Raw genomic sequence first — 26,333 nt, 5'->3', positions numbered from 1 at the left:
AAAACACATTTTTTATAGAAATATTAGTAATTTTAGGTAAGAGATCACACATTCTCGGGATACCACACTCTGTTCCAAATAAGGGGGGTTGGGGGGATGGGAGCGCTAGTGGTTTACATCTGCTGGATCCCCGCAAGATTTGCGGCGCTTCCAGTGGAGCAAGTGGACCAGCGGCTCACAGGGATATGCGCTTGCCACCGCGGAACTACAATTCCCAGAATCCCACGGGGCAGGCTCCCCGGTTGATCAGGCTTCCCGGTTGATCAGGCTCCCCTGAGCACCACAGGTCTGCTGCACACATGGCTGCTCCCTGCAAGGCGGTGATCATTCCGGGGAATGGGGGCGAGGATGTGGCCACCCACGGGTGGTACGGCTGGGTGAAGAGGGAGCTGGAGCAGGTAGGAGCCGCCCCGAGCTGCGCTGGGAGGGTCGGCCTGGCGTCGCAGGGCGCCCCGCTCCCACCCCTTCGTGCAAAGCCCTGCCACCCTGTCTTAGATTCTGCAAGGAGGGCTGGAAATTGGGCTGGTGAAGCAGGCTGGAGGGCTTCTCTGAGGCTAGAGTCCTAGCTTCACCTCTAGAAACTAGAGAACGCCAGCTCCCCGTATCTTCTGCAGGTTCAGCTAATTTTACCTGTCTCCTCTGCTCTCTGCTTCAGACTTTTAAATATTTTAATTCATAATGTTGATATATACAAAGGATGTACGTAACACGTGTGTTCATCCTGAAGCACGATGTAATCAATACCGGAGAGTCCTGTCACCAAGCTGAAATCTAGAACCTTCCCAATACCTTCAGAGCCATCTGTATGTCCCTCCATCCCATTTCCCTGCCTTCTGAACCAGTGAACCAGTGAAGTTGTTCAGTCGTGTCCGACTCTTTGCAATCCCACGGACTTTAGTCCATTCCTCCATCCATGGAATATTCCAGGCAAGCGTACTGGAGTGGGTTGCCATTTCCTTCTCCAGGGGATCTTCCCCACCCAGGGATAGAACCCAGGTCTCCGACATTGTAGGCTGACGCTTTACCGTCTGGGCCACCAGGGAAGCCTGTTTTTAAATTTACTCCACTTGGAAAAAAATGTGCTTTTCAACCTCCATATGTATGCTTTAAACAATACCTTGGTAAATTTGGCTTGTGAGTTTTATAACAATGGCATCTGTGTGTTGTCTTCTGAAGGCTGAATTTTTTTTAAAACCCTCTTCCGTAATTAGGCAATGACTGTTTCCTGAGTTGCCAACCCCTAGAGCAGGTCTAGAATAAAATCTCAGGCTTATGGCTGAGAGCCATGATGGAGCTAGAAAAGCTGTCCAAGAGGATGGGATCTCCCACTCTCTGTACCAGCTTTGTGTGCCACCTCTTACCTATTCCCTGGAGCATAGTCGGATTGGCTCCAGGTGAGTTTGTCTGGAGCCCTCTGTCTACATATACACCGGTGGTGATAAATGGAGATCTGTAGATGCACATATAGAGAGCTGCAGAGCTGGCTGGCTGGAGAACTACTGACAGGTGGCAGTTCATGAGGAGGGACTGTTTGTTCATATTTAATCCTATAGCACTTAACCCACTTCATTTCATAATAGAAGCAAATACTTATTGAACTGATAAAGCTCATATCAGGTGTCTCATTTCTTATTAGCCATTACTAGTTGTAATTAAGCTCCTTATAATAGTTTTTCTTTCCCTCTCATATTGTAGATACCTGGTTTCCAGTGTTTGTCTAAAAATATGCCTGACCCAAGTAAGTTTTTTAAATCTATCTTTAAAAAGCCTCCTCTTGTTGGGTTTTGATCTTGCCATTTTCTGGTAGAGAAGCTGAAGGGAATACATACCTCAGGATGAATGATGGCAAGTATTTGGGGGGAGGAGGCTACAAACCAAAAGATGTGATAGAAAGTTCTAGGAGGAGCAAGAAGAGCACCCAGGGTTAGTAAACTTTAATTTTCAACTTTGTAAGCAACTTGATTTTCCCTTCTATAAGTCAAATATTTTCAGGCAGAATTCATGGGTTTTTCATTTGAGGCAGAGATGTGACAAAAGTTATAGCATCTTTATGAGATCCTAATATTAGAAAATGTAACCTTGCCACTTTTGTTCTGAGCATGTCTGTGACTTGTCTCAGGAATTTCCTTCTTGGAAAGAAAGAGTATATGTGGACGTCAACTTGAGAGACAATATTGTCAAGAGGATTTCGGTTTTTTAGTTGGAAAGTTTACATTAAAACTTCAGAGGTGTATTTTTTCTTTAGTATTTCCTTACAAGAACATGGTAAAAAAAAATAAAAACAAAATTATTTACCCAAACTACAGATTTGAGTCTTTCCAACAGCAACACGGAAAACTTTGACTCCATGAAAACAGCCTCATCCCCTGTTGGGGTCCTGCAGTTTACGGAGCAACCCTGTGTTAGAAGGGTGGGCAGGACTGAACTAAGACTGCCCCTGTTGAGTGACAGACTCTTCCTTTCCCCTGAACCTCAGTCACAGCACGAGAGAGCATCTGGCTGCCCTTCATGGAGACGGAGCTGCACTGTAACGAGGAGACCATCATCATTGGCCACAGCTCCGGGGCCATCGCGGCCATGAGGTTCGGTCCTTGTTGAATGTCAACCCCTTCCCCTGCCCCTGCCATGGGCTCCAGCCATGCTTGCCTGGGAAATAGCTGGTGCATGTCTTAAGTTTCCACTGCAGAGGAAACAGTGCTGCCCTCAGAAGTGGTAACATGATCTGTCCTAATTCCTTCCTGGTTTGGTTAGTGGATTAAAAAGAAATTTAATCCACTCAGACACAGATACAGTGATCCTTTTAAAACATGAGTGCCTCCAAACCCCAGCAGCTCCCGACCCTCCCAGAAGAACGTCTTGGCCTTCAACACCACCACCACCCATGTCATCTCTGCCATCTCCCCCTAACTGCCCCCAGCCTGGCTTATAGACCTCACCGCAGTCCTTGAACACTCTGAGCACGCGCCTTCCTTAGGCCCATGCTGGCCACCGTCCTCCCTGGACTCAGTCCCAAGACAACCTGCGTGGCCTTCTCCTCTCCTAAGTCTCTGCTCCACGTCACCTTCCAGTGAGGCCTTCTGGAATCACTCCCTGTGAAACAGCAACCTCACCTCACTGAATCTTACCCCCTTTATATCTGTGATGCCCCTTATTATCTATAGCACTTTTTATCATCTGACATCCTATTCATTTCTTGTCTGTCTCCTACCACTCAAATGTAAACTCCATTAGGTGGGACTTTGTTATTCTGACACTGAAACCCCAGTGCCTGGAGGAGTATCTGGCATATGGTAGGTGCTCAATAAATCCCTGTGGGAAAAAAAAAAGGAAAAAAAAATAAAATCCCAGCCCTCGGGGTTCACGGGCACATCCCTGCTGGCTTCTAAGGCCTAGAGTAAGGACAGAGCTGGCTGAATAGCCTGTTAGGGTTGGGTTTCCTCCTTATTTGTGAGGCTGGATGACAAAGGATTATTGTTTTGTGTGGCCTCTTGTCCCACTCAGTCTCTCAGGATGTCTCATGAATTGTTTGTCAGAAATCTTACCAGATTCCATAACCTGTGAGCCACACCTGTTGAAGCTACGAGAATGCTTTCTGATGTGGACCTGCAGAATCATGGTACAGTCATAGTGTTCACAAGCTGCAAGGGGTTGTCTAGAAAATGAAGAAATCACTTTACGCCAAAATTTGTACCAACTCAAGGCCAGCTGAATTTTTCTCAGGCCACTGCTCATAACCACGTGCCTTCTTTTAAAGTCAGGAGCCCCTTCCTGAGCCCAGTCTCTGCCCAGTGAGGGAACTATCTACACAGTCATCTGAGTGTCTGCTTGCCGGGCACTGTTTGAGGGAACAGGGCCAGAAACAGCAAGAAGGCCCAGACCTGCTGGGGGGGTGGGGGGGTGGGGACAGCTGTGACACAATGCAAACGGTTAACAGCACAGAGTGGAGCATCGTGCAAGAGGCAAGGTTCTGCAGTAGGACACAGACCACCCGCACCCATCACCTGGGCTGGGGAGGTGTCAGGCCTTAGAGTGCTGATTCCTGGGCCTCGCTCTCAGTCCTCTGAATCAGATGCTCTGGGGCCGAGCCACGGAATCTGTGTGTTAACCAACCAGGTAAAGCCAGTGCGGGCTGAAGGTGGATGCACCCACATATCGAGATGAATGATTACACTTGATATGCTTATTCCAGGCGAGGCCTGCACTACTTTGAGAACTGAGTAGAGGCTCAGGTAGCCCAGGTGAGGCAATTGCCTGCTGGGCTCCTAGTTCTTCTGCAGTTTGCTTGCTCTTTTTCATACCAAGCTCAGCAGCCTGCACCACATGCTTTCTGTAAGCTGAGTCAAGTGACTGTGGGTGGCTTACTGCCTTTCTGGGAATTACATTTAACACTAGACTTAAGCTACGTCATTCCTGTCTCTCCAGGTACGCCGAGACGCACCAGGTGTATGCTATCGTGTTAGTGGCTGCGTACACATCTGACCTGGGGGATGCGAACGAGCGTGCCAGCGGTAAGTCTGAAGGCAGAGACCCTGGGGAGAGCCCCTCCTGTAGTCAAGGGGACTCCATGATAAAACAGCACTGTCTTCTGACAGGCTAACAAGACATCTAATCGCACATGAGAAATACCCACCACCCATCTTTAGATATAAGGTAGGCACTTAGAGCGGTGGACCAGCTTGTAATCCACAATCTAGAACTGAGCCCCCGAACCACACCCTCCCTCTTCACCAGTAGCCACGGTATCAAGCCCTACAGATCAGCAGACTCACAGTGGGGTTCGGATTCTTCAGGTCCCTGCTGTGGTCCTCACTAGAGCAGCTAGGGTGGAAATGGTCCACGGCGCTGAGCGGCTCGGTGCTTTTCTCACAGGCTACTTCACCCGGCCCTGGCAGTGGGAGAAGATCAAAGCCAATTGCCCTCACGTTGTGCAGTTTGGCTCCACCGATGACCCTTTCCTTCCTTGGAAGGAACAACAAGAAGTGGCCAACAGGCTGGAAGCCAAATTGTACAAATTCACTGACCGCGGCCATTTCCAGAACACAGAGTTTCATGAACTCGTTAGTGTAGTCCGGTCCATGCTGAAAGTACCAGCGTAGACAGGATGGTTCCTGCTGTCTGCGTAACAACATGAGAGGAGGGCAACTATCAGATTATTAATAGTCAACGATCTCTATTATCACATGAATACTGACACATAAAACAGATCCAATTAAGGCCCAAAATGCCTAAAAAAACAAGTTTCAATTTTTAAACAGCATTTTCGTTCTGAACAGAATCTACATCTCCTCAAATTGCTATGACCTAAAATATTCTTTTTCCCACTTGGTAGGGGACAGGGGACAACTTAACCACCCTTACCTGTCCAAAGTGAGTAAGGCAGAAACAGAACCTAGGTTTCCTGACCCCCCAGTTCAGATTAAAACAGGTTTCATGTTACGTTGAAGAAGCTACACTGCTCTCTGACATAAAACTTTTCCATTTTCGGGGAAAGAAAACATGACTAAAGGTCCAGAGTGTTGGTGAAGAGCTGTGAACGCTCTTCAGTTGGGAGCTGACCCCAGATGTTAACCCAGACCAAGTCCTTCCCCTTTGACACCTGACCCCTCATCCTCAAACATGTCAAGAGGGACACACAAGGAGGTGGAGGCCGGGGCGTGCAGGGCCAGGTGGTAAACATGAGAAGGGTCAACTGGATCGGCGAGGGTCAGGCCAGACCTCTGAGGGCACCCGGGCAACGAACAGGGAGAACTCCTGGGCCCTGTGGCCATGTGGGAATTTGCCAAGATATTGCCAATCTTTCTGATTTTTCAAGAAAAACAAATGTATATAGTGGGTTTTAAATTTAGGGACTATTGTGTGTGTGTGTGTGTATATATATATAATCCATATATACATGAATTATGTTCAGTCCACAGACATACGGGTTATGTTAGTTGGCAACTACAGTGTAAATAAATTTACAAACACTGCGAGACACAAAGTCCAGGCCATCCCTGTGTGACCTCTGCCTTAGGTATTCACTTAGCCAGGTGCTGTAAATTTTTCTCTGTAAAGCCTGAGAAAAGCCTGAGAAACAGACATCATGTCAAAGGACAAAGTCATGGGAACAATTTGGATTCTGTTAAATATTTTAAAAAATGATCTTTTCCATGCCTCAAGTTTTGCTCTGTAGAGTGCTCCACCTTTCAGTCTCCATGGGCCTTGAGATCTCTTTTAGCATCATTCCATAATTTTCCTTCTAATCACACTCCCTCAAAAAACCCTTTCTCATTTTCCAATGTTTTTTGGCTATGATGATCCCTAAGATTTGCCTCAAACACTTTCCAGTAAATTCACACCTGACATTTGCTTCAGTAATGTGAATTCCCACTATTTACACCTCCTGAAGATTCAAAGGTGTCATTTGAAGCTGAAGAGTCTTGATTTCTAAATGTGCTTTTAAAAAGTCAGGAGACAAATCTAAGCTTCCAGCAGTAACAACCTTAGGGGGCTGGGAAAATTGGTAGGTATGGTATGGTGGACATCTCTTGTTTACTTCCTACAGCCAGGGAAGTTCTGAGTTTGCTGCGCTGAATGTGTCTTTTATAACTAAAAATAAATGATGAGTTAGTGAAAAGCAAAGTAGATAAATCAGTTGAATAATTCTCTTGAGAGAGGTTGTTTAGCACTGATATGGCCAAGCCTGTAATCAAAGTTTGACTCTGTTTGAATTATTTGGCAGTAGTAATTGTTCTATGTATGCTCTTTCTTGTTTTCTGCAGTCCTTTCTTAAAAGTAAAAATTTATACAAATAACAGTCCATAATACTATGTTGTACTCTTTCTCTGTAGAAAAAACAAATACATACAATTGAGAAATCATTAACTTCACTATTCTTCATTCCTATAAAAGTAACTTGAGTTTAGAGCCATATGGCAGTCCAGTTGTGCCACTCAGCATGGCAGCCAGTAGCCACGGGGAGCCAGCAGGACAATGTGCAGTTCTTCATTCATGGACGCCACAGTGCAGGTGCTCTGCCATCATGGGTGACCAGCGGCTGCCTTGCTGGACAAAGATACAGAACATCTCCATCCTGAGAGAAGGTTCTCCTGGACAGCACTATGCTAGAGCACGTGATACATTCTTCCCTCACCCACTACCACAGTCGAAGTGACTCCACTGAGTTACTTTTGATTGGTTTGCTTAATCACGATAAAAATTACTGCCCCATAAAACTTACTCATCACCAAACTGAGATCAGAGAAGTCACATGACAGAATCCCACATGAAGTATTCATTAAAGCTATCAGATCGTGGCCTTTCATGATTCTCTGTTTGACTCTGTATGTACAGATCAGTATAAAGCAGAGACTGGCCTTGACAGACTCCAGGGAATATCTGTTTTCAGGTGAGCAAAATGCCATACACCAAACAGAGATCAGCTGTGAGGAGTAGGACTTCACGTCCGGTTGGACTTTGTGGTGTCGTTGTGAGCCTAGAGCCCCACAGTTTATTCTGGTCAGAACTTATTCCTGTAAATATCCATGTAACCAACATCAGAGGTGCTGTATTTTTAAATCACCTCTTTCCTTCTTAATACAGAATGAAAAACAGGATAAAGGGAAAAAGTTTAAAGGGACTCTTTAGTCTGGTAGGCAAGGAATACTTCTGATTTAGCCACAGATTGTCAACTTTAAACAATCTCTGGCCCTCAAGATATAGTACAAAATCTGTATTTAAAAAGAAAAAAAAAAAATCAGTATTTAAAACACAAACTGGTCTTCTTTCCACTTCTGACTCTGATAGGCCAGGTCCCAGGAAGGCAGATACTCATCTTACCAGTCCACTCTCGGGGGAACAGAAGCCCTCTGTAGTTTTGCTCTCAGACCCTTCTGGATCTTACACATACCCAATAACTGAAATGATCTTTGTTTCAAACACCAGTGTCATCAAATGCTAATTCTATAGAGCTCACCACAGAATTTATATGGTTCTTACAAATTGGTTACTGAGCTGAGTTTTATTTTACTATTTATCTCAAAATAACCCTTGTGATGGTTCTCCAAACTGGGGTTTGAAACCAGGCCCCAGTAGTAACTTTCCTTTCCCTTGGCCCCTGGCTTTTGACCTGGACACAGAAACCTTTAAGTGGCGCTACAAAGTGAAAGTATGACAGCTGAGATTCTAAAAAGCCCTATAGCTGAATTCTGTGCAACAAAACATCAGGTGACCCATTGTTTTCTATTCAGCTGAGGATTGGGACTGAAAGTGCTACTGAAACTGAGGACAGTTATAACAACTTCTTGCTTAGTTTAGACCTGTTATACCATGATATTTAAAACAATATGGAAACAAATTGAAGATAGGATAAGGAAAGAAAAATGATACTCCCTCCCCGACAAAAGGAATGGAAGGCAATGGATTATTTTTAGTTTTAATTTTAGTTAAATAAGAATCTAGGGGAAAATTCTAGGAAATAATACAATCGAGCCACAGACTTTAACAACGAAGAGCCAGGGAAGATATTCCCTTTAGGATGAGAACAATGAACATTTATTCACTGAAAACATGACCTTGACACCAGTCACCATTTGGGTTTGAGGTAAGTATACCAATGTCATCCTCGGAAAGAATATTTCTGACATAAAAAGGCATCAGTAGTGTGTGGAAAGGGATGCTCTACTGTCTCCCACCTCACGCTCCAAGTCTGCGTCCTCAGTGAAACCATGGAGAAAACAGAAATGGTGACACTGAGCCATATGTAAAAAATTCCCAATGAAGACCTTGATAAACACCTTTAAAACAGGCATTTTAAAGTTCTGACCATTATCACAGTCCTTGGCGAATACTGACTTGCTGGCTTCTTTTCTTGTGAATCATCAGAAGTCTCGAAAGTTCCAACAGGTGGTCCTCCAAGAGGTTCTGAGTATTTTACTTACTGAAGAATGGATTTCTCCACTAACCTTATTATCTGTTTCATACCCTGCTGACTACACTATCAATATAAATTTAGTCTTCATAGATTAAAAAAAATATTTTTCTGTAGCAGCAAGTCTGTACCTTGAATGCTTTCAAGGGAGTGTGATGTTCCATCATGAATTAAATTATTTACTTCCGAAGTAACTTCATTTGCAAAACGTCAGCAAAGTTTATGGCTTTCTATTAAAATTCGAGCCATTCTGTCATGTAAATACAGTTAGATGGTGAAATCTCACCACCTTCATGGCAGTCGTCAAAAACCTTTAGAAAAGAAAAAAGGTTACATTAAAACTCAAGTTTTAAAATTAGTATATTATAGGTAATGTCTTAAATATCAACTACAACTAAAAATTCTAACAAAATATCCAATATTTCAAGCATTTATTTAAAGCAATATTAAAAACAAAACTTTCGAAGTGAAAGGTTAGGTTCTGAAGAGGACCTGCTCTGATCATGGAGTGAGACGGATACTGTTTGCCACAGCACTAAGCTGACTAGTCTACCTGTCCACTGGGCAGAAGGCAGGCAATGGTCCAGGATCGGAGATCTGTACACACGAATGACTTAATCTTGACTAATCAAGTGTTTCATATTTAGTCACCTTCCTTCTTGTGAAAGTGCTAAATAGAATTCCCAACAGAGTAGCCTTTTTTCTGGGAGTTGAAACCAGGGCATGAGCTGTAGACAACAGAAAGCAGACAGGCAAGCCGAGAATATACGCACCACGAGAGCCCGGACAGAGCCTGCAGCACGAGTGGGAACGAACAAATGACGAGCGTGGTGTGCTGCAAGGGAGAACAGGTGACCTCCGGGAGTGAGGCCTGGTGGTCAAGCCTCAGCTCAATGCTCTCAGTCTTCCTTGCCCTAAGTCCCCTCACACTAACAAATACCAGTAGCTCCAAGGGTGCAGGAGGATTATGAGACCACAGACATTTTCAAAAACATGTCTGGCCCACAGCAGGTTCTCACCAAACCCCATTACCCTCCCTACTTAGGTGAAATGGTGAGCCCTCAGCAAAAACTGCGTTTTGCAGGGAACTCTCAATGTATGCTCAATGTATGTGGCAGCCTGGATGGGAGGGGAGTTTGGGGGAGAATAGATATATGTATAAGTATGGCTGAATCGCTCTGCTGTGCATCTAAAACTATCACATGGTTAATCGGCTATACCCCAATAAAAAATAAAAGGTTAAGAAAAGAATTGTGCATTTTGGAATCAAGAGCAGAAAACCAATTTCCTTAAGGTGGTTATTATAGAGAAGAATATAAGGTGATGACATGCTCATTAAAGGTCTGTCATCAAGGTTACATGGTGGTTCCAGCAGCTCTTGCTGGTACGTTGTTAGGTGGCATCTGCAGTCGCAGGCAGTTAAGTAGAAAGAGAAGCTGTTTTAACTCACTGGGCAGAGTCCGCAGGGCGCCCGGACCAAGCCTGTGGGCGGGATGATGGGACTGACCGCCCGGTAGAGTTTCATGTGTCCGTCCACACTGCCAACAGTGCCCTCTTTGGCAGCAATGATCGTCATCTCTACTTTCCCATCATAAATGAGTGTATTCAAGATGGTCTCTATGTCCTCCATGGACAGCTCCACCTACAAAAGCAGTATGTTAGAAAGGACTCAAAACAAGGAGTCATCCTTCTGGAGGGTATTGATAACAGTAAAAGGTCACAATTCTTGATGAAGTGGGGAAGGATTATGCTACAGTAACTGAAAGCACAAATAAGTTGAACAACAGCCAGAGTGAGAGTAGACCACTCAGATCCCAGGGATAGAGCTCTGAGCTCACTGCTGAGCTTGACACCTGCTGATGTCTTCACCCTCCTAAGGAGGATCTAGACTTGTCACATTTCTTTAGCAAGATCTGATGGAGATTTATAAAAATGCTTAACCAAAAAGGTACTTTAAGACAGCAAATAGTCCAAATTCCTGTGTTTTTTTTTTTAAATAAAAGAGAACTGGAGAGCAGAAATGAAAATGACTTGTCCATGCAGCCACTTCAGCATCTTCTCTGATGGTGAGGGGCAAGTAAGCACAGATTCCATATGTACAGATCTTCAAAAGAATGTGCCGACAGTGCCACTTACATTTCATAAGTAGAAAACTACCAATAAATGACAACCGATACTAATAATGGATGTTTGGCACATATGTTGAAATGTCCCCAGGAGAGTCAAGAACTTGTCAGAACAGACTTTTGCATCTGGTAGTAAAATGCATGGCCAGGCTTCCACCCTGGAGCCCATGCTCAAGGACATTCAATTCAAAAAGTGCCTGACGGCAAGGACTGCCTTTGCCTGCCTGGCTTAGGACAGTGGGTTCTACATTTTGCAGGTTGTGTAGAATGTACACAGGTATCACCTGAGAAGAAGGTCTGGGCCAGATGTGTTTAGAATACAGTGTAAACCATATCCCTGCGATGAAGCAAAAGTTTTTAAAAATAAGATGAAAATTAGAGACTGGGCTCTGACCTTACTGATTCCCAATTCGCAGATATACTTCCACACTTCATGTGATGAAGCAAATGAACTATTTCTTTGTATCATTGGATTCTGTTTGCTTTCTCGTGCGGTTTCTGCCTATAAGGGTAGAAATACAAATTTCATGAAGAATACCTTCTGAACACAATTTCTATAGAGGATAATCAACAACAGGACCTATTTTGTTTAGGAAAAAGGACCAATTTCACTATTTTCAATTCCTATAAGATACAATATGTATTATTAAACATTCCTTATGAAAAAACTTAAAAAAAAGAAAAAAAAACCACTGGGAGGGATGTTTCCTCAGTTATGGCTCACCTTGGTTTGTAGAAATTTAAAACACTGTTGGTTAAGCACCTCCACAAATTCAGATTCAAAATCCTGGTCACTGTACCAGGCCCCACCTGTCACAGAGCGGTCTGGCTGCAGGTTATAGAGCATATACACCTTCTTTTTTGAGGCCTAGGGGGAAAAAACCACACACATAGCAGATGGTTAAAAGGTAACAAAGCAGTCTTCCAAAACTAAGACTTAAAAACCCCAAAGCTTTATATTTCACACTAGTGTGGGATTTACTGTGACTACAGGACAGCATACCAAGTCGCCTTATGTTGGCTTCGCCTATTAACACCTGACATTATCAGAGAACATCAGTTACGGCTAATGGACTAAAGCAGCATCTCCAAATGGTCCAATATGAGCTACAATTTTAAAAATGTCTTTTTAATCAGTTGTTTTAAATCATGACATAGCCGAAAGAATGATAAACACCTGAAATATCCTTGGAGCAATATACGTACAGTGAACATTCAAGAGAAGAAAATAGACTGTTACTCACTGCCACAGACTTAACGGCTTTGATAAGCTTTTTACTTTCCAAATTCTTTAGAATTTTGTTAATTTCTGTTAATGGCAAGTTGCTTTTGTATCGGATATCTCTGCTCCATATTCCTGTAAGAAAGTAAAGTAAGTTTAACACTATAGGATCTGTGTTTCTTTTCCCATTGCTTATATCTCATTGTAAATCTAGCAGAATATGTATATAATCCTGGAGCACTGCTATAGGAAAAATGATGCACAGGTAAGAATCTCAGATAAAGTAACCAAAATATGCAAAAAAGCTGTATGTTCCATTTTCTAACTGGAAATTTCTTGGAATGCTAGCATGGCATCTTTTAAAAATCATATGATAAGGGACATTTTTCTAAAGGAAGAAAAATCTTGATGTCATTGAATTAACATACATTGGCCTTTCCGTGCACTCCTACATTCCAGCCTCTTTTTTCTATAAATTTCACTTTAGATCGTATACTGTGAAAAACAAACTTAAGTTTGGGTCAGGGTCAGTTGCCATCCTCAATGGAGAGCAATTAAAAAAAAAACAAACCCTTTATGACAGCATCTATGTGTATGTATGTTCACTATACTTGGAAAACAGAAAGATTATAGTTCTTACAGTCACCAAGAACCTGTGCAGAAAGCTACAATTTTTCTTTCAAAGAAGGAAATAAGTATTATATGTATAAAGGGAATTTATGTAAAAATATTTTGCTGTATTTTCTTCCCAACAAAAAGGCATAAGATAGGAAGATTTTGTTTTAAATAGAGAATGCTGTCTTCATATTTATTTTTTAAATGTAATTTAACTTCCTAACACATATAAAAATTGTACAATTTTAGGTTACATCATAATTGCTGAAGCTAATATCAATGACTCAAACAGGTCTTAAATTGTAATAACAGCAATTAAGATTCCGCTCTTTGAGGGTGACAGGAGAGGAACTAAACAGCTGTGGAAGGAGCTACATCAGACACTGCCATGGGGCACTAGGTGTCCCATGGTTTCCCACAAAAACCAAAGAGATGTTACAATCCACAATTTATAGATAAGAGGAAGAAACGAAGGCTTCCAAAATTTAGAAAGTGAGGATAAAAAAAAAACCTTCAGTTTTAATTTATTTGCTTCAGATAATACATGTACATGGTTCAGAATTCAGAAGTTTCTTTCCATCTCTGCCCATGGCCATCTAGTTCCTGCCTCCCTTGAGGCAACAACAGCCTCACTCTTGGGTGTCCTTCAAACATATGTACATTATAAATATATATATATATGTGTGTGTGGGTATGTGTGTTATATTTTCTTCTCCTCTGAACACAAAGGGCAGCACACTGAACTGACTGCTGTACACCCTGGGAAGCCAGGGTCTCCATCCCTAATATCTGGTCCGAGAGACAATGTTTTTTCTGCTTGTTCCTCTAAAACTTACCTTTATTTCCTGCATCCTCTATAATCTGATACACTAGTTTTTCTTGGTTATCTGATCCTTTCATTTTACTGCAGGGGAATAAAGCAGAATTAAAAAGGCAAAGAGGTACAGGCTAATCTAATAATCTACACGATCACTTAAAGGAATGAGTAGACAAGTCATCACATTGACTTATTTACCAAAAGAAGGGCTTACCTTAAAAAGAATGAGACAGGGCTGTATGTACCAGAATGAAAAGATGTCCAAGATACAGTAAGTGAAAAAAAACAAGTTGCAAAACAGTATGGATAGCATGATCCAAATTTGTTAAAAAAAAAAAAGAAAGAAAAGAGATTATATATAAATATATGGTATATAAATATATAATCATCTATATATATTTATATATACCTATAAGGAAGGATATATACCAAATTATTTAGAGCCACTATCTCTGGGAAATGGAACTCCTGTGGGAGGTGAGATGATTTGCAGGACCAGGTTTACATGATGCAATTCTGTACTGGCCTTTCCCACTCAAACATGTATTACTTTTACAATATTAAAAATAAAAAATCAGGTGCTTACCCAGCATTCTGAGAATCCTTTATTCTATACAGAAGTCCTGTATTGCTCCTTAAGAGATCCAATTGACCCTAAAGTTTTGTTTTTATTTAAAGAAAGAAAATAGCAGTGAACTATTTTGGAGACATATCAAATCCAATGGCAAGCATTAATACACTCTTCAATATTTTACACAGACTAAAATATCCTACCTTGTATAATTGTCAGTTCCTCCCTTGAGTACTTAAGATTTTCCCTACATATCACATGTGATATGTATATTTTTTAAACTTAGCTCTTTATATCACCATTTCCTCAAATATTAATATGCAACAATTTCCTACATGTTAGATCCTAGCCTGGTTGTAAGATCAATGCATAAGAATTTTAAACAAGCAGCTCTAGAATAATAAAAATTCATATTCAAGTAAACTGAGTAAATATAAACATAATAAAATACAACATCTTTAAAAAGTTCAGATAAAGGCTATTCATGCAAAAATATTTTGACACAATGATTCCATGCTCTTGCATTTCCTTGAGTCTGAACTTGTGAGAATACTGATGGCTGTACCACTGGGCTCCTGGCAGTTCAGGGAAGCATCACTGAGAGAGGTTCCCATGAGTCAAGGCTGGGCAGACCCGTAACTTGGAATCAGGTTGGTATATGGGTGAACAGCAGTCCTTTCCCTCCCTCCCCCAGCCCCCTAAGTGGAAAAAATTGAATCACAAAGCCCAATTTGGAAGTTTCATTTAGTTGTTTAATTTAGCTTGTCAACGTTTAATGAACACCTGTCCTGGGAACATGTTTGGAGTGGGGAGGACAGACATGAATTCCAACAGAGAACTCCACAGCTGATTTCAATACCATCGGGGTGGCGTGAGGACAGAGCCAAGTGAAGTGGGGGATGGGCTCTCAGGAAATCCACTTTGGCCCAGCCTGTGGGTTCAGGGGTGCTGCCTGGAGTTGAGTCTTAGGATGAGGAGTCAGTGTGTGGGGAAAGGAGGAAGGGCCTTCTAAGCAGGGAAGACAGCATGAGCAAAGGCCTGAGACACAAAACAGCGTGACGTGCCAGGGAACTGAGAAACAAGCTGTTCCCTGTGAAAACTAGTGAGGCAGGTGGTGCAGGGAGATGAGGTCGGTGGGGAAGGCAGGGGCTCAGAGTGGTAAACCCTGGAGTCTGGACTTGAATCTCCAGAGCTGAGAGAAGGGCTTCTGGTGGGAGAGTAACTTGGTCAGAACTGCCTTTAAGACAGAGCAGGTTGCTCTGAGGCACACACAGCGAGGAAGGCCATTAGGATGCACCCAACAGTTCAAGTAGAAGCCAAGAGCCTGAACACATGCAGGGGTAGGAAGAGTGAAAACGGGAACGAATGTGAGGAGAGTTTAAGGCAACCCACTCCAGTACTCTTGCCTGGAGAATCCCATGGACGGAGGAGCCTGGTGGGCTACAGTCCACGGGGTCGCAAAGAGTCGGACACGACTGAGTGACTTCACTTTCACTTTAAGAGCTAAAATCAGCAACACTAGTGATTTATTAACAGTTACTCCCTTGCTTAAAATTCTTGAGTAGCTTTACCACTGCCCACTGCAGGACTGGCAACAGGTGACTGCTGAGGCTAATTTTCAGACAGAAAAAGGCTGAAAGTGGAATCTGAGGACAAAAACATTTATCACCACACTTGCTCTTTGCTTCCAGAAGCTGAAGACCTTCACCACGGTGAAGCAACTAGAAATCACAACACTCTTTCTCTTTCGGTTAGAACAGCGTTCAGCAATCTGGTGCACTGCTTTTTTTTTTTTAATTGAAGTAATGTTATATTAGTTTCGGGTGTACAACATAGTACTCTCCAGTTTTTATAAACTGTACTCCACTTAAAGTTATTATAACATGTTGGCTATATTCCCTGTGTTGCACAACACATCCTGTTTCACCTCTTATGCCCCTCCCCACTTCCCTCTCCCCACTGGTAACCACTAATTTGTTCTCTGTATCTGTGAGGCTGTTTTGTTATTAACATATTTGTTTATTTTTTAGATTCCACACATAAATTATAACATATAGTATTTGTCTTTCTGACTTATTTCACTAATACCCTCCTCCAGGTCCATCAGTGCTATTGCAAATGGCAAATTTCATTCTTTTTTTTACAGTTGAGTAGTATTTCATTGTGGAGAAGGAAATGGCAACCCACTCCAGTGTTCTTGCCTGGAGAATCCCAGGGATGGGGGAGCCTGGTGGGCTGCCATCTAAGGGATCGCACAGAGTCAGACACGACTGAAGTGACTCAGCAGCAGCAGCAGTATTTCATTGTATGTATATGTGTGTGTGTATCTCTTAACTATATATGTATGTCACATCTTCTTTATCCACTCATCTGTTGATGGGACAGTTAGGTTGCTTCCACATTTGGTTATTGTAAATAATGTTTCCATTAACATTTGAGAAGTGAAGTTGCTCAGTCGTGTGCAACTCTTTGCAATCCCATGGACTGTAGCCTCCTCCATCCATGAAATTTTCCAGGCAAGAGTACTGGAGTGGGTTGCCATTTCCTTCTCCAGGGCAACTTCCCGACCCAGGGATCCAACCAGGGTCTCCCACACGGCAGACAGACGCTTTACCCACTGTGCCACCAGGGAACATTTGGGTGCATAGACCTTTCTGAATTAGTCTTTTTGTTTTCTTTGATATATATAGCCAGGAGTAGAACTGCTGGATTGTATGGTAGTTCTATTTTTAGTATTTTTGAGGAACCTCTATACTGCTTTCCATAGTGGTGGTACCAATTTACATCTCACCACCTACAGTGTACAAGGATTCCCTTTACTCCACATTGCCACCAATATTTGTTGTCTGTGGTCTTTTTCATGATAGCCACTCTGACAGGTGTCAGATGATACCTTATTGTTTTGATTTGCATTTCTCTAAAAATACTGCTACAGTTTCTGTCAGAGCGTGTTCTGCCTATGTTTTCTTCTAGTTTTACAGTTTCTGATCTCACTGTTAGGCCTTTAATCCATCTTGGAGTTTGATATGGTGTGAGAAAATGTCCTAGTTTCATTTTTTTACATGTGGTTATCCATTTTGCCCAGCACTACTTGTTGAAGAGACTCTTTTCCCCATTGTGCATTGTTTCCTCCTTTGTCTTAGATTAACTGACCATAAGTGGATGGGTTTATATCTGGGCTTTCTGTTCTGGTCCACTGATCTATATGTCTCTTTTTATGCCAGAACCATACTGTCGTATGGTCTCAAGTTAGGGAGCATGATACCTCCAGCTTTTTTCTTTTTTTCAAGATTGTTGTGGCTATCTGGACTCTTTTCTGTTTCACAGGCATTTTTGTATTATTTGTTCTAGTTCAGTAAAAAGTGTCCTGGGCATTTTTATAGGGATTGCATTAGATCTGTAGATTGCTTTGGGTCATATGGACATTTTAACAATATTAAATCCTCCAGTCCATGACCATTGGGTATCTTTCTATTACTTTGTAGTATTTTCAATTTCCTTCATCAGTGTTTTATAATTTTCAAAGTTAGGTCTTTCACCAGTTTGTCCCTAGCTGTTTTACTCCTTTTATGTTACTTTTAAAAGAGACTGTTTTCTAGCTTCCTCTTCTTGATAGTTCATTATTAGTGTATAGGAAAGCAACAGATTTCTATATATTAACCTTGATCCTGCAACTTTACTGCATTACTTATCAGTTCTAATAGCTTTTTTGATTGAGACTTTAGCATTTTCTTTATATAGTATCAGCCATCTGCAAGTAAGGACAGTTTCACTTCTTCCCATTTGTATGCTTTCTTTTTCATATCTGACTGCAGTGGCTAGGACTTCCAATACTATGCTAAATAGAAGTGGTGAGAGTGGGCCTCTTTGTCTTCCTCCTGATTTCAATTTTTTCTTTCCCTTTGGCCATGACTCACAGCTTGTGGGCTCTTAGTTCTCCAACCAGAGACTGAACCTGGCTCCTGGCAGTGAAAGTGCCAAGTCCTGACTACTGAACTACCAGGGAATTCCAGTCTTCCAGATTTTAGAGGACAGGTTTTCATCTTTTTGCCACTGAAGATGATTTTCTCTGTGGGTTTGCCAGAAACAGTCTTTATTATGTTGAAGTATGTTCTCTCTATACTGGCTCTGATGAGTTTTTATCATGAATGGATGTTGAATTTTGTCAAATGTCTTTTCTGCATCTGTTGAGATGATCATGTGACTTTTAAGCTTCCTTTTAATGTGGTGTATTATACTGACTGATTTGTGCATACTGAACCATTTTTGCATTCTTATAATAAATTCCATTTGATCATGGTGTATGATTCTTTTTGTATATCGCTGAATGTGGTTTGCTAATATTTTGTTGAAGATTTCTACATGTATATTCATCAGAGACACTGGCTTCTGATTTTCTCTTTTTACTAATATCTTTGTCTGATTTTGGTATCAGAGTAATCATGGCCCTGTAGAATGAATTTGGGAGTGTTTCCTCCTTTTCAAATTTCTGGAATGGTTTCATGAGGATAGGTATTTGCTCTTCTTTATATGTTTGGTAGAACTACCCTTTGAAGCTATCCAGTCTTGGACTTTTCTTTGCTGGGAGGCTTTGATTAATAATTTAATTTTACTACTAAAATTGAATTAGTAATCAGACAATTACAATCTGGTCTGCAGAAATTGTCTATTTCTTCCCGATCATCACGTTTATCCCTAAGTTTACATGTTTATTGTAGTTATAGTTGATTTTTCCATTTGTGACTTTTAATCTTCATACTAGATTATGTATTTGATCCAAAGCCTTTACTATATATTTGTCTTTACTAGCAGCAAGAAGCAAACAGAAGGTGGGAACAGATTATGCCTACATGTACATGTGTGTCAGTATGTACCTTAGTGACAAATTACTAAATATGACAGTTAAAACACAATTATTTGTCCTGTAAAAATGCATATTACTTCTTTCCTTAGTTTAGGCAGTCTGAGCTGTTTCCTGGTTTGAAGTCTTATCAGTCACAACCTACCACACTTTTGAGAATGGTTTCATTCTACATAACAAAAAGTAATGACAATCACAACATATAAATAATTACGTGAACTAGTTGGATTCACCTTACCATGGACAACAGTCTATTGATGGCCACTGCCCGCTGTTGGGCTTCTATATGCGGCATTTCATTCTGAATTACTTGGTCTGTGATTCCATGAGGGAACTGGTGACATAATTCTATAATCCTAGGAACAAAAGAATTAATGATATTCATGTTTTTACCTAGTTCAAGAGGCAGTAGGGGAAAAATACAGGCAGAACAGTCTAGAAGTGTGTCTTTTTTCACATTTGATAGATAATCTGGGTTTCTACAATGGTTCTGAATGAAAGCACGTTAAAAATGAGGAAGATGCTTTTGAAGTACACGTTTGCATTTTTATTGTATTTAAGATTATTCATATGAACTTTAAATTAGGACAAAAGTCAAATGAAAACAGAAAAACACATTAAAGCTGAGGCTTCAATTCTCTCAGATGCAACAAGTATGATAAAGTGAAGAGACAGTGCCTTGGGTAGCCATAAGTCTGTAAGCAGGAGGCAGATCAAACACTTCTGGAGGGAAGTCTAAGTGTTTTTAGGACAGTTCACCACAACTGGGACCTGTTTTTGGAATTATCCCTAACAAACAAAAATAAACCTCAAGTTTCACCTTGTCACAGGATCATCATATGTGTTACTAATAACAGTTTAAGAAAGCTGGGGTCTTTATAAATTCTGCAGTAACCTAAACACTGCAGTGCACGGTAGAGAATATAAAATATTAAGATGCTTCAGTTCAGTTCGTTCAGCCGCTCAGTCGTGTCCGAGTCTTTGCGACCCCATGGACTGCAGCACGCCAGAGCTCCCTGTCCATCACTAACTCCCGGAGTTTACTCTAACTCACGTTCATTAAGTCGGTGACGCCATCCAACCAGCTCATCCTCGTCGTCCCCTTCTCCTCATGCCCTCAGTCTTTCCCAGCTTCAGGATCTTTTCAAAAGAGTCAGTTCTTCGCATCAGGTCGCCAAAGTATTGGAGATGCTTTGGGTAAGCGTAAGATGCGTTGGGTGCCCTAAAACCTTCACTTAAATATCGCGTTCAAACTGTTTGGTGTCTGTTACTTCATAATCGAAAACTGCACCCTAAGTCTGGTTAAACCTTCCGTCACGGGAGTTCCTTGGTAACAAGGACGATCCTGGATCAGAACGTGTTTGCACCAGTACCCCATCGAGTCGCAAGGAGTCTGACACGACCAAGGACTAACACTTTTCCGGGGGGAAACGCCGAGTCTTCACTCTGGGCGTGGACCACTTTAAGGAAAGGTGCGCCTGAGTAGACAGCTTCCCTGACAGACCCAGGGAAAGGCCGGCCACACAATCTCGTCAACTGTCCGACTCGCTCTGAACTTCTTAAGAGTGCAGTCTTCCGGAGACGGGAGAAGGGTCCGGGAGAAAGGGGGCCTCCAGAGGCGGGGAACAAGCCTCACTCCCCGATTTACCTGTTTTCGATTTCCACCGGATCCGCGTCAGGCGGCTGCACCTTCACCTTCACCTCGGCCATGAGGGCGCAGGTGCCGGGACCTTGGGAGAAGAGACCCCTCCGGGCGGCCGGACTGCGAGCCGAGAGAAGCCTGACACGGGTGAAGACAGCGTTCGGCCGGCGCAAGGGACTTTCTTCCTCAGGTCGCAGGCGGTCCTTCCTTGCCGGTCGCCTAGAGGTGGCCAAGACGCGCCTGCGCCGCTTCACGCTCGCGCGCGCCGTTCTGACATTTTCATTCTGTTATTTCGTTCTGGTATTTCCAGAAAACCATAGACTGTTGTACGAACGAGCCTGGTTCTCATTTTGAGTTGGGAGGCCACCTTGTAGCGCTTTCCAACCTCTGTGAAGGCAAGTTCTCGGACGCCTACGCTTAGGCCTGAAGAAAGGAGCGCTCTGCGGCCGCCTGTCTCCGGGCCAACCGCAGGGGCGGAGCTAGTTGCTAGGAAGCGGGTTCCTGCCAATCACCTGCCCAGCTCCCGGTGGGCGGGGCGCGGCTCGCAGCGTCTTGGTAACCCGTACCGCCGCAGTGAAGGAGAGGACCAAGGGCGGTGAGCGGTGGGCTGCCTCGGTGGGGGCTGCGGAGGTACCCAAGGGGTCCCGATCGGGTCCTGGTGGCTGGGGGAGGGGGCGGAAGAGAAGGACATCCTTCTTTCAGCCGAGTCGTGGCGGTGTCCTTGGCTGCACCTGAAGGACGGAGACGGGGACCAGACGGGGTTCCGGAACCGGGCGGTGAGGGGCAGTCTGGATGGAGGGATGGCGGGGTGGGGGATGCTGTTGACGCAGTCGGGCCTAGCGGATCGGTCTGCGGATGGATCCCCTTCGCTCGGGGCCCAGTGGCCTACGCACTGTCAGCCTTTCAAGGACATCGCCTAGTCGCCGCAGGAATTATTCCCCCCACCCCCACCCCCCAGACGTTTTTATTTTGAACTAATTTTTAACCACTTTTAAATTTTAACTGCCTCTCACGTAAATGAAAATGTGAGGATGGGCACGCTCCAGAGCCCTTTTGCAGGGGCTGTCGCTCTATCCGTATATGTATCTGCAATTTAAATTCTTAGCCTCCGACCTGGAACTATCCAGCCAGGCATTAAATTCACCCCTTAAATTTAGCCATCCCACCTTTGGGTTATAGTCTGTGACAAACCTCAAACCACAGAGACATTCTGGGCAGTTTTATTTATTTATTATTTATTTATTTATTAAAAAAAAATTTTGGCGTCATGTCATGCGTGGCTTGCAGTAACTTGATACCCCCACCAGAGACTGAACTAGAGCCCCTGCAATGAAAGCATCAAATCCTAACCACTGCACCGTCAGGGGATTTCCAAGGCAGCATTGTTTAGAATAAAACCCAAAACTGAAAAGAAAATAATAAATGCCCAATCACAAATTGATAAATAAGATTATGTAAGTATTTGGAAAATTGTAAATAATAGGGGAGGGTACAAGAAGTACTCTGTAAAAATTGAGTTTCAATGTAGATTTTTAACTGAGTAAAACCTATGCATCCATTATCATTGAAATTTGAACAGACCATCCAAGATGTAAATGGGTTTTAAGGCGTTGGATTTTCCCCCCTAAATCCTTTATGTATTAATAATTATGAACACTCCCACACCCAAGGAAAAAATCACTAAGACCTCCATGCTTGTACTTAATTTCTTATAAATACAGTAGATAGAATGGGAGACTGTTTTAAGGTGTGGGTTCCTGCCCTTCCCCCAATCCTTGGTGTATTAATAATTATGAACCCTCCCATCCCCAAGAAAAAGATCACTAAGACTTCTATACTTGTACTTAATCACTTATAAATACAGTAGATGGAGTGAGAGACTTTTGTGTTCGTTCCTCACTGTTTATATCCATGCCAGCTTTCTTCTGGCTGAGGCGTGACCCTCTGTCATTTTCTAAAGTTTCTTTTGCAGCTTCCACAGGCACGAACCATTGATGACAACTGCAGGACTTTGAACATGGAGCTTTCCCAAGGAAGCTGGCTCTAAATGAACATTTCATGCTACATACAAAGTTACCTCTGTTCCTCTTGTGTGCTGTCTTGCCTGAAGCCAAGAGAGGTGGTATACTAAACAGAGGCAGGACAGACTGGTAATGATCCAGGGGTTGCTTAGGTCTGGTCATCAGTGATGATCTCTGCTCTGACATGTGCATTTAATTGTGCTCACTTTAAATTTTATTCCCTCATCCCATACACTCCTGCTTTCCCCCCCACAAAGTGAGGTAAATACTCAGGTAATCAAAAGCCCACACAAGATCTCAACAGCAAAAATACAGCAGAGACAATAATTATTTCCATTAAAAATGGTATTTGGGGACTTCCCTGGTGGTCCATTGGTTAAGACTTTGCCTTCCAGTGCAGAGGGTGCCGGCTCATTCCCTGGTCGGGGAGCTAAGATCCCACATGCCTTACAGCCAAAAAACATAAAATAGAAGCAATGTTGTTACAAATTCAATAAAGACTTTTAAAAATGGTCCACATCAAAAAAATTTTTTTAATTATATTTATATTACACATGATGGTGTAAATCAACTATACTTCAATTTTAAAAAAGACAAAAGAACTGAAAGGAGTCTCCCAAAAAAGAAAAAAGAAAAATGATACTTGTAGATGGTAGAGGAACAACATTCTCTTTAGTTTTTACTAGTCTCACTGTATTTGAATGAGATACTTCTCTTCAGTGTCTGTTCACATATAGGTGTCCCTTGGAATTTATTTTCATCCACTTTTTTTTTTTAATGTAAGGAGGGAAAATGACAGCTGGTTCAGTGTGTGTCCCTCAAATCATACCCCTGCGGGTGCCTCAGCCCGGAAAAGCCAACCATGAAATTGATAACAATACGCTCTTGGAAATGAAATCAGGTAAGAATCAAATGTACTGAAAGTGTTTAAAATAACCCTGCCATGTTCTCTATATTCATCTAGTTGTTGATTTACCCTCTTTGCATCCTTTCTGTAATCAGGATCTTGGGATGACTGTAAAACTTTGAAAATATGAAACAGTGTTGGTTTCTAGAGTGGTATTTATATAGGTTACAACAGCTGGCTCTTGCCAACCTTCCATTTGTGTTGGAAAGATTTGCAGCAACGCCGTGACTTACTTTAGCCAGGTTAGGATGTCCCATTGCTTCCCCAGACTTTCCCAGGATTCTCAGTGTTTTTCTGGGATATCAGTTTGACCTGCTAACACAGGCTTCCCAGTCAGACAGGTTGGAGAGTGAAGAATCCTGGCTTTGAAAACATCTAGTGATTTTCAGTACATTCCTCAGCCTTTCTTAGTCTCAGCCTCTAGACTGTGAGAGAGTGATAATATTATCTATAGATTAGAGTCATCATGAGGATTAATGATATGTGATGTGAGGCACACAGGTTCTGGCACATGGTGATGCCAAAATATATTATAGCTATTTCTGCTGAAATAACTCAGTGAATGTGTTTCTTTTTCATGCCAGAAACACACACACACACTCATTTACATATGTAATAAACAAAGAAAAGGAAAAGTTTTATAGATATAACGTATCTTGTTCTATTACTTGTTTAAAACAGACTCTTGATTTGCAGCCACATGGATGGACCTAAGAGATGATCATATTAAGTGAAGTAAGTCAGAAAAAGACAAATATCATATGATATCACATATATTTTGAATCTATAAAAATGGTGCAAATGATCTTACTTACAAAACAGAAATAGACTCACAGACATAGAAAACAAACTTATGGTTACCAAAGAGAGTAGGAGGAGATAAATTCAGAGTTTGGGATAAACAGGTACACAGTACTATATATAAAATAGATAAACAACAAGAACCTATTATATAACACAAAATTATATTCAATATGCTGTAATAGCCTATAATGGAAAAGAATCTGAAAAAGAAAAAACTATATACATACGTATAGCTGAATCACTTTGTTGTACACTTGAAAGTAGTACAACATTATAGAAAAATAGATTTCAATGTTTTTTTAAATTGAAAAATTAGACTTCAATTAAAAAATAGACTCTGAGACTCCAGTTACATATTTGAATAACTAATGTGCATACAAACTATATGTACCGATGACGTGACACCTGGGCTTCCTAGACTGAGAGGTCCAACTAAGAATATACATATTATACTGTGTCTTCCTTTATATTAAAAGCTAAGATTATTTTTAAAATTCCTCAAACCAAAATTCAAGTCTTAATATATGTGCTCATAACCCTCAGAAGTAGGGTGATGATTAACAAATGATGACAGGGTATCCAACTTCTATAATATCTGAAATGTCTAATAAATGAAAGATTCTGCAATTCATTGCCAAAAGTAATAATATCCCAATAGGAAAAATGGACAAAGGATGTGAAAAGACATTTTATAGGAAAGGAAATATGTGTGTTTTAAACGTATGAGAATATGCTCCTATTCACCCTTGGTTGCTAGGCAGAGCTTATCCTCTGTTTATTTACTGCCTTGCACTTAATCACCACTTAACAAATTCTATGTAGTCGTTTCCTGTTTGTGTGTGTGTTTTTTTTAAATGGAAGCTCTATGAGAGGAGGGACTTTGGCCACTGATGTATTCCCAGTGTCTGAAACAGTGTCTGGCATGTAATAGGCATTTGGTAAATACTTGTTGAATGAGTGGGTGAATCTTACTCAAAATATAAGAAATGTGAGTTAAAGCTATGAGATGCTTTTTCTTAAACCTGGGAAATAGAAATGAAATATCAGCAAAATAAAAGAAAAAAATGGTCACACACAGTATGGTTGAGATGGTGGGTTAACATGCATTTCTATTCCCTGCTGGTAGCAGGGTGAATTGTTTCAATGTCCATGGAGGGAAGTTTGGCAACATTAACCAAAATTACAAACTCGCATAGCTTTTGATTCAACAACAGTACTAGTTCTACATATTTTGCAGATATGAAAGGAACTCTTTGCAGGGTTATTCATTACAGTGTTTGCAATAGCAAAAGTTAAAAAGAAAGAAAAGGAAGACAGTTTATATGTTCATCTGTAGGGATTGGCTGTTGGCCAGTGATTCATCCGTTGGAATAGAAAGCAGTGCAGCCATGAAGAAGAATGGGGTGTTTTTTAAAGGAGTGATATAGGACAATATACAAGATACAATGTTAAATGAAGAGAAAAATGGTGTGAAACAGGGCATGATATGCCATTTGTATGTACAGAGAGGGGGAGATTAAAAAATATGTACATATATGCTTGTATGGTTGTAAACTACATACATACATTGGAAGGACAGTTGCTATTATTGGTTGCCTTTGGGCAGCTGATGAGGGCAGGGAGCTTGGAGGGAAAGTTTTCATTGTATATCCTTGTTTGACCTTTTGGATCTTGGATCATCTGAATTTATTATCTTTACCTTTATTACCTTAGTGCCTTTATTAATTTTCCCAAGAAGTGCACGAATCATTTACCAGGTCCAAATAAAATATAACAAAACCTTTTTTTTTAAGCAATGCTCAAAAATGAAAAATTAGCTTCTGCTTTCTAAGTAGACAC

At 41.7% G+C, this 26,333-nt stretch overlaps 3 protein-coding genes across 5 annotated transcripts in view; 2 read left to right on the top strand and 1 right to left on the bottom strand.

Annotated features, from left to right (window-relative positions):
• Positions 1–273: 273 nt before the first annotated feature.
• Positions 274–6,699, top strand: RBBP9 (RB binding protein 9, serine hydrolase). Its single transcript, XM_068987422.1, has 5 exons — positions 274–398; positions 1,696–1,738; positions 2,477–2,582; positions 4,423–4,508; positions 4,870–6,699. The coding sequence occupies exons 1-5, from the start codon at positions 300–302 to the stop codon at positions 5,094–5,096; spliced, it is 561 nt and encodes a 186-aa protein (XP_068843523.1). The 5' UTR covers positions 274–299; the 3' UTR covers positions 5,097–6,699.
• Positions 6,700–8,455: 1,756 nt separating this feature from the next.
• POLR3F (RNA polymerase III subunit F) lies at positions 8,456–20,906 on the bottom strand. Of its 3 annotated transcripts, none has more exons than XM_068987282.1 (9): positions 20,769–20,906; positions 19,359–19,476; positions 14,275–14,342; positions 13,708–13,775; positions 12,279–12,391; positions 11,759–11,902; positions 11,429–11,536; positions 10,359–10,550; positions 8,456–9,219 (listed from the first exon to the last, which is right to left on the bottom strand). In XM_068987282.1, exons 1-9 carry the CDS (start codon positions 20,828–20,830, stop codon positions 9,142–9,144), a joined length of 951 nt encoding a protein of 316 aa, XP_068843383.1. In that variant the 5' UTR covers positions 20,831–20,906; the 3' UTR covers positions 8,456–9,141. The 3 variants fall into 3 exon arrangements, with proteins under 3 accessions (XP_068843383.1, XP_068843384.1, XP_068843385.1); XM_068987283.1 differs by having other exon boundaries at positions 19,359–19,468; positions 20,769–20,800; XM_068987284.1 differs by lacking the exon at positions 11,759–11,902.
• A 2,669-nt stretch (positions 20,907–23,575) lies between these two features.
• DZANK1 (double zinc ribbon and ankyrin repeat domains 1) overlaps positions 23,576–26,333 on the top strand; it is a 48,173-nt gene continuing 45,415 nt past the window's right edge. The window contains exon 1 of the mRNA XM_068986758.1: positions 23,576–23,684. Coding sequence (XP_068842859.1) covers positions 23,576–23,684 — 109 coding nt within the window. The remainder of the gene's footprint in view (positions 23,685–26,333) is intronic.

The sequence above is a fragment of the Capricornis sumatraensis genome, chromosome 15 (assembly GCF_032405125.1).
Source record: "Capricornis sumatraensis isolate serow.1 chromosome 15, serow.2, whole genome shotgun sequence".
NCBI lineage: Eukaryota > Metazoa > Chordata > Mammalia > Artiodactyla > Bovidae > Capricornis > Capricornis sumatraensis.
This window is presented reverse-complemented; position numbering and strand designations above follow the sequence as displayed.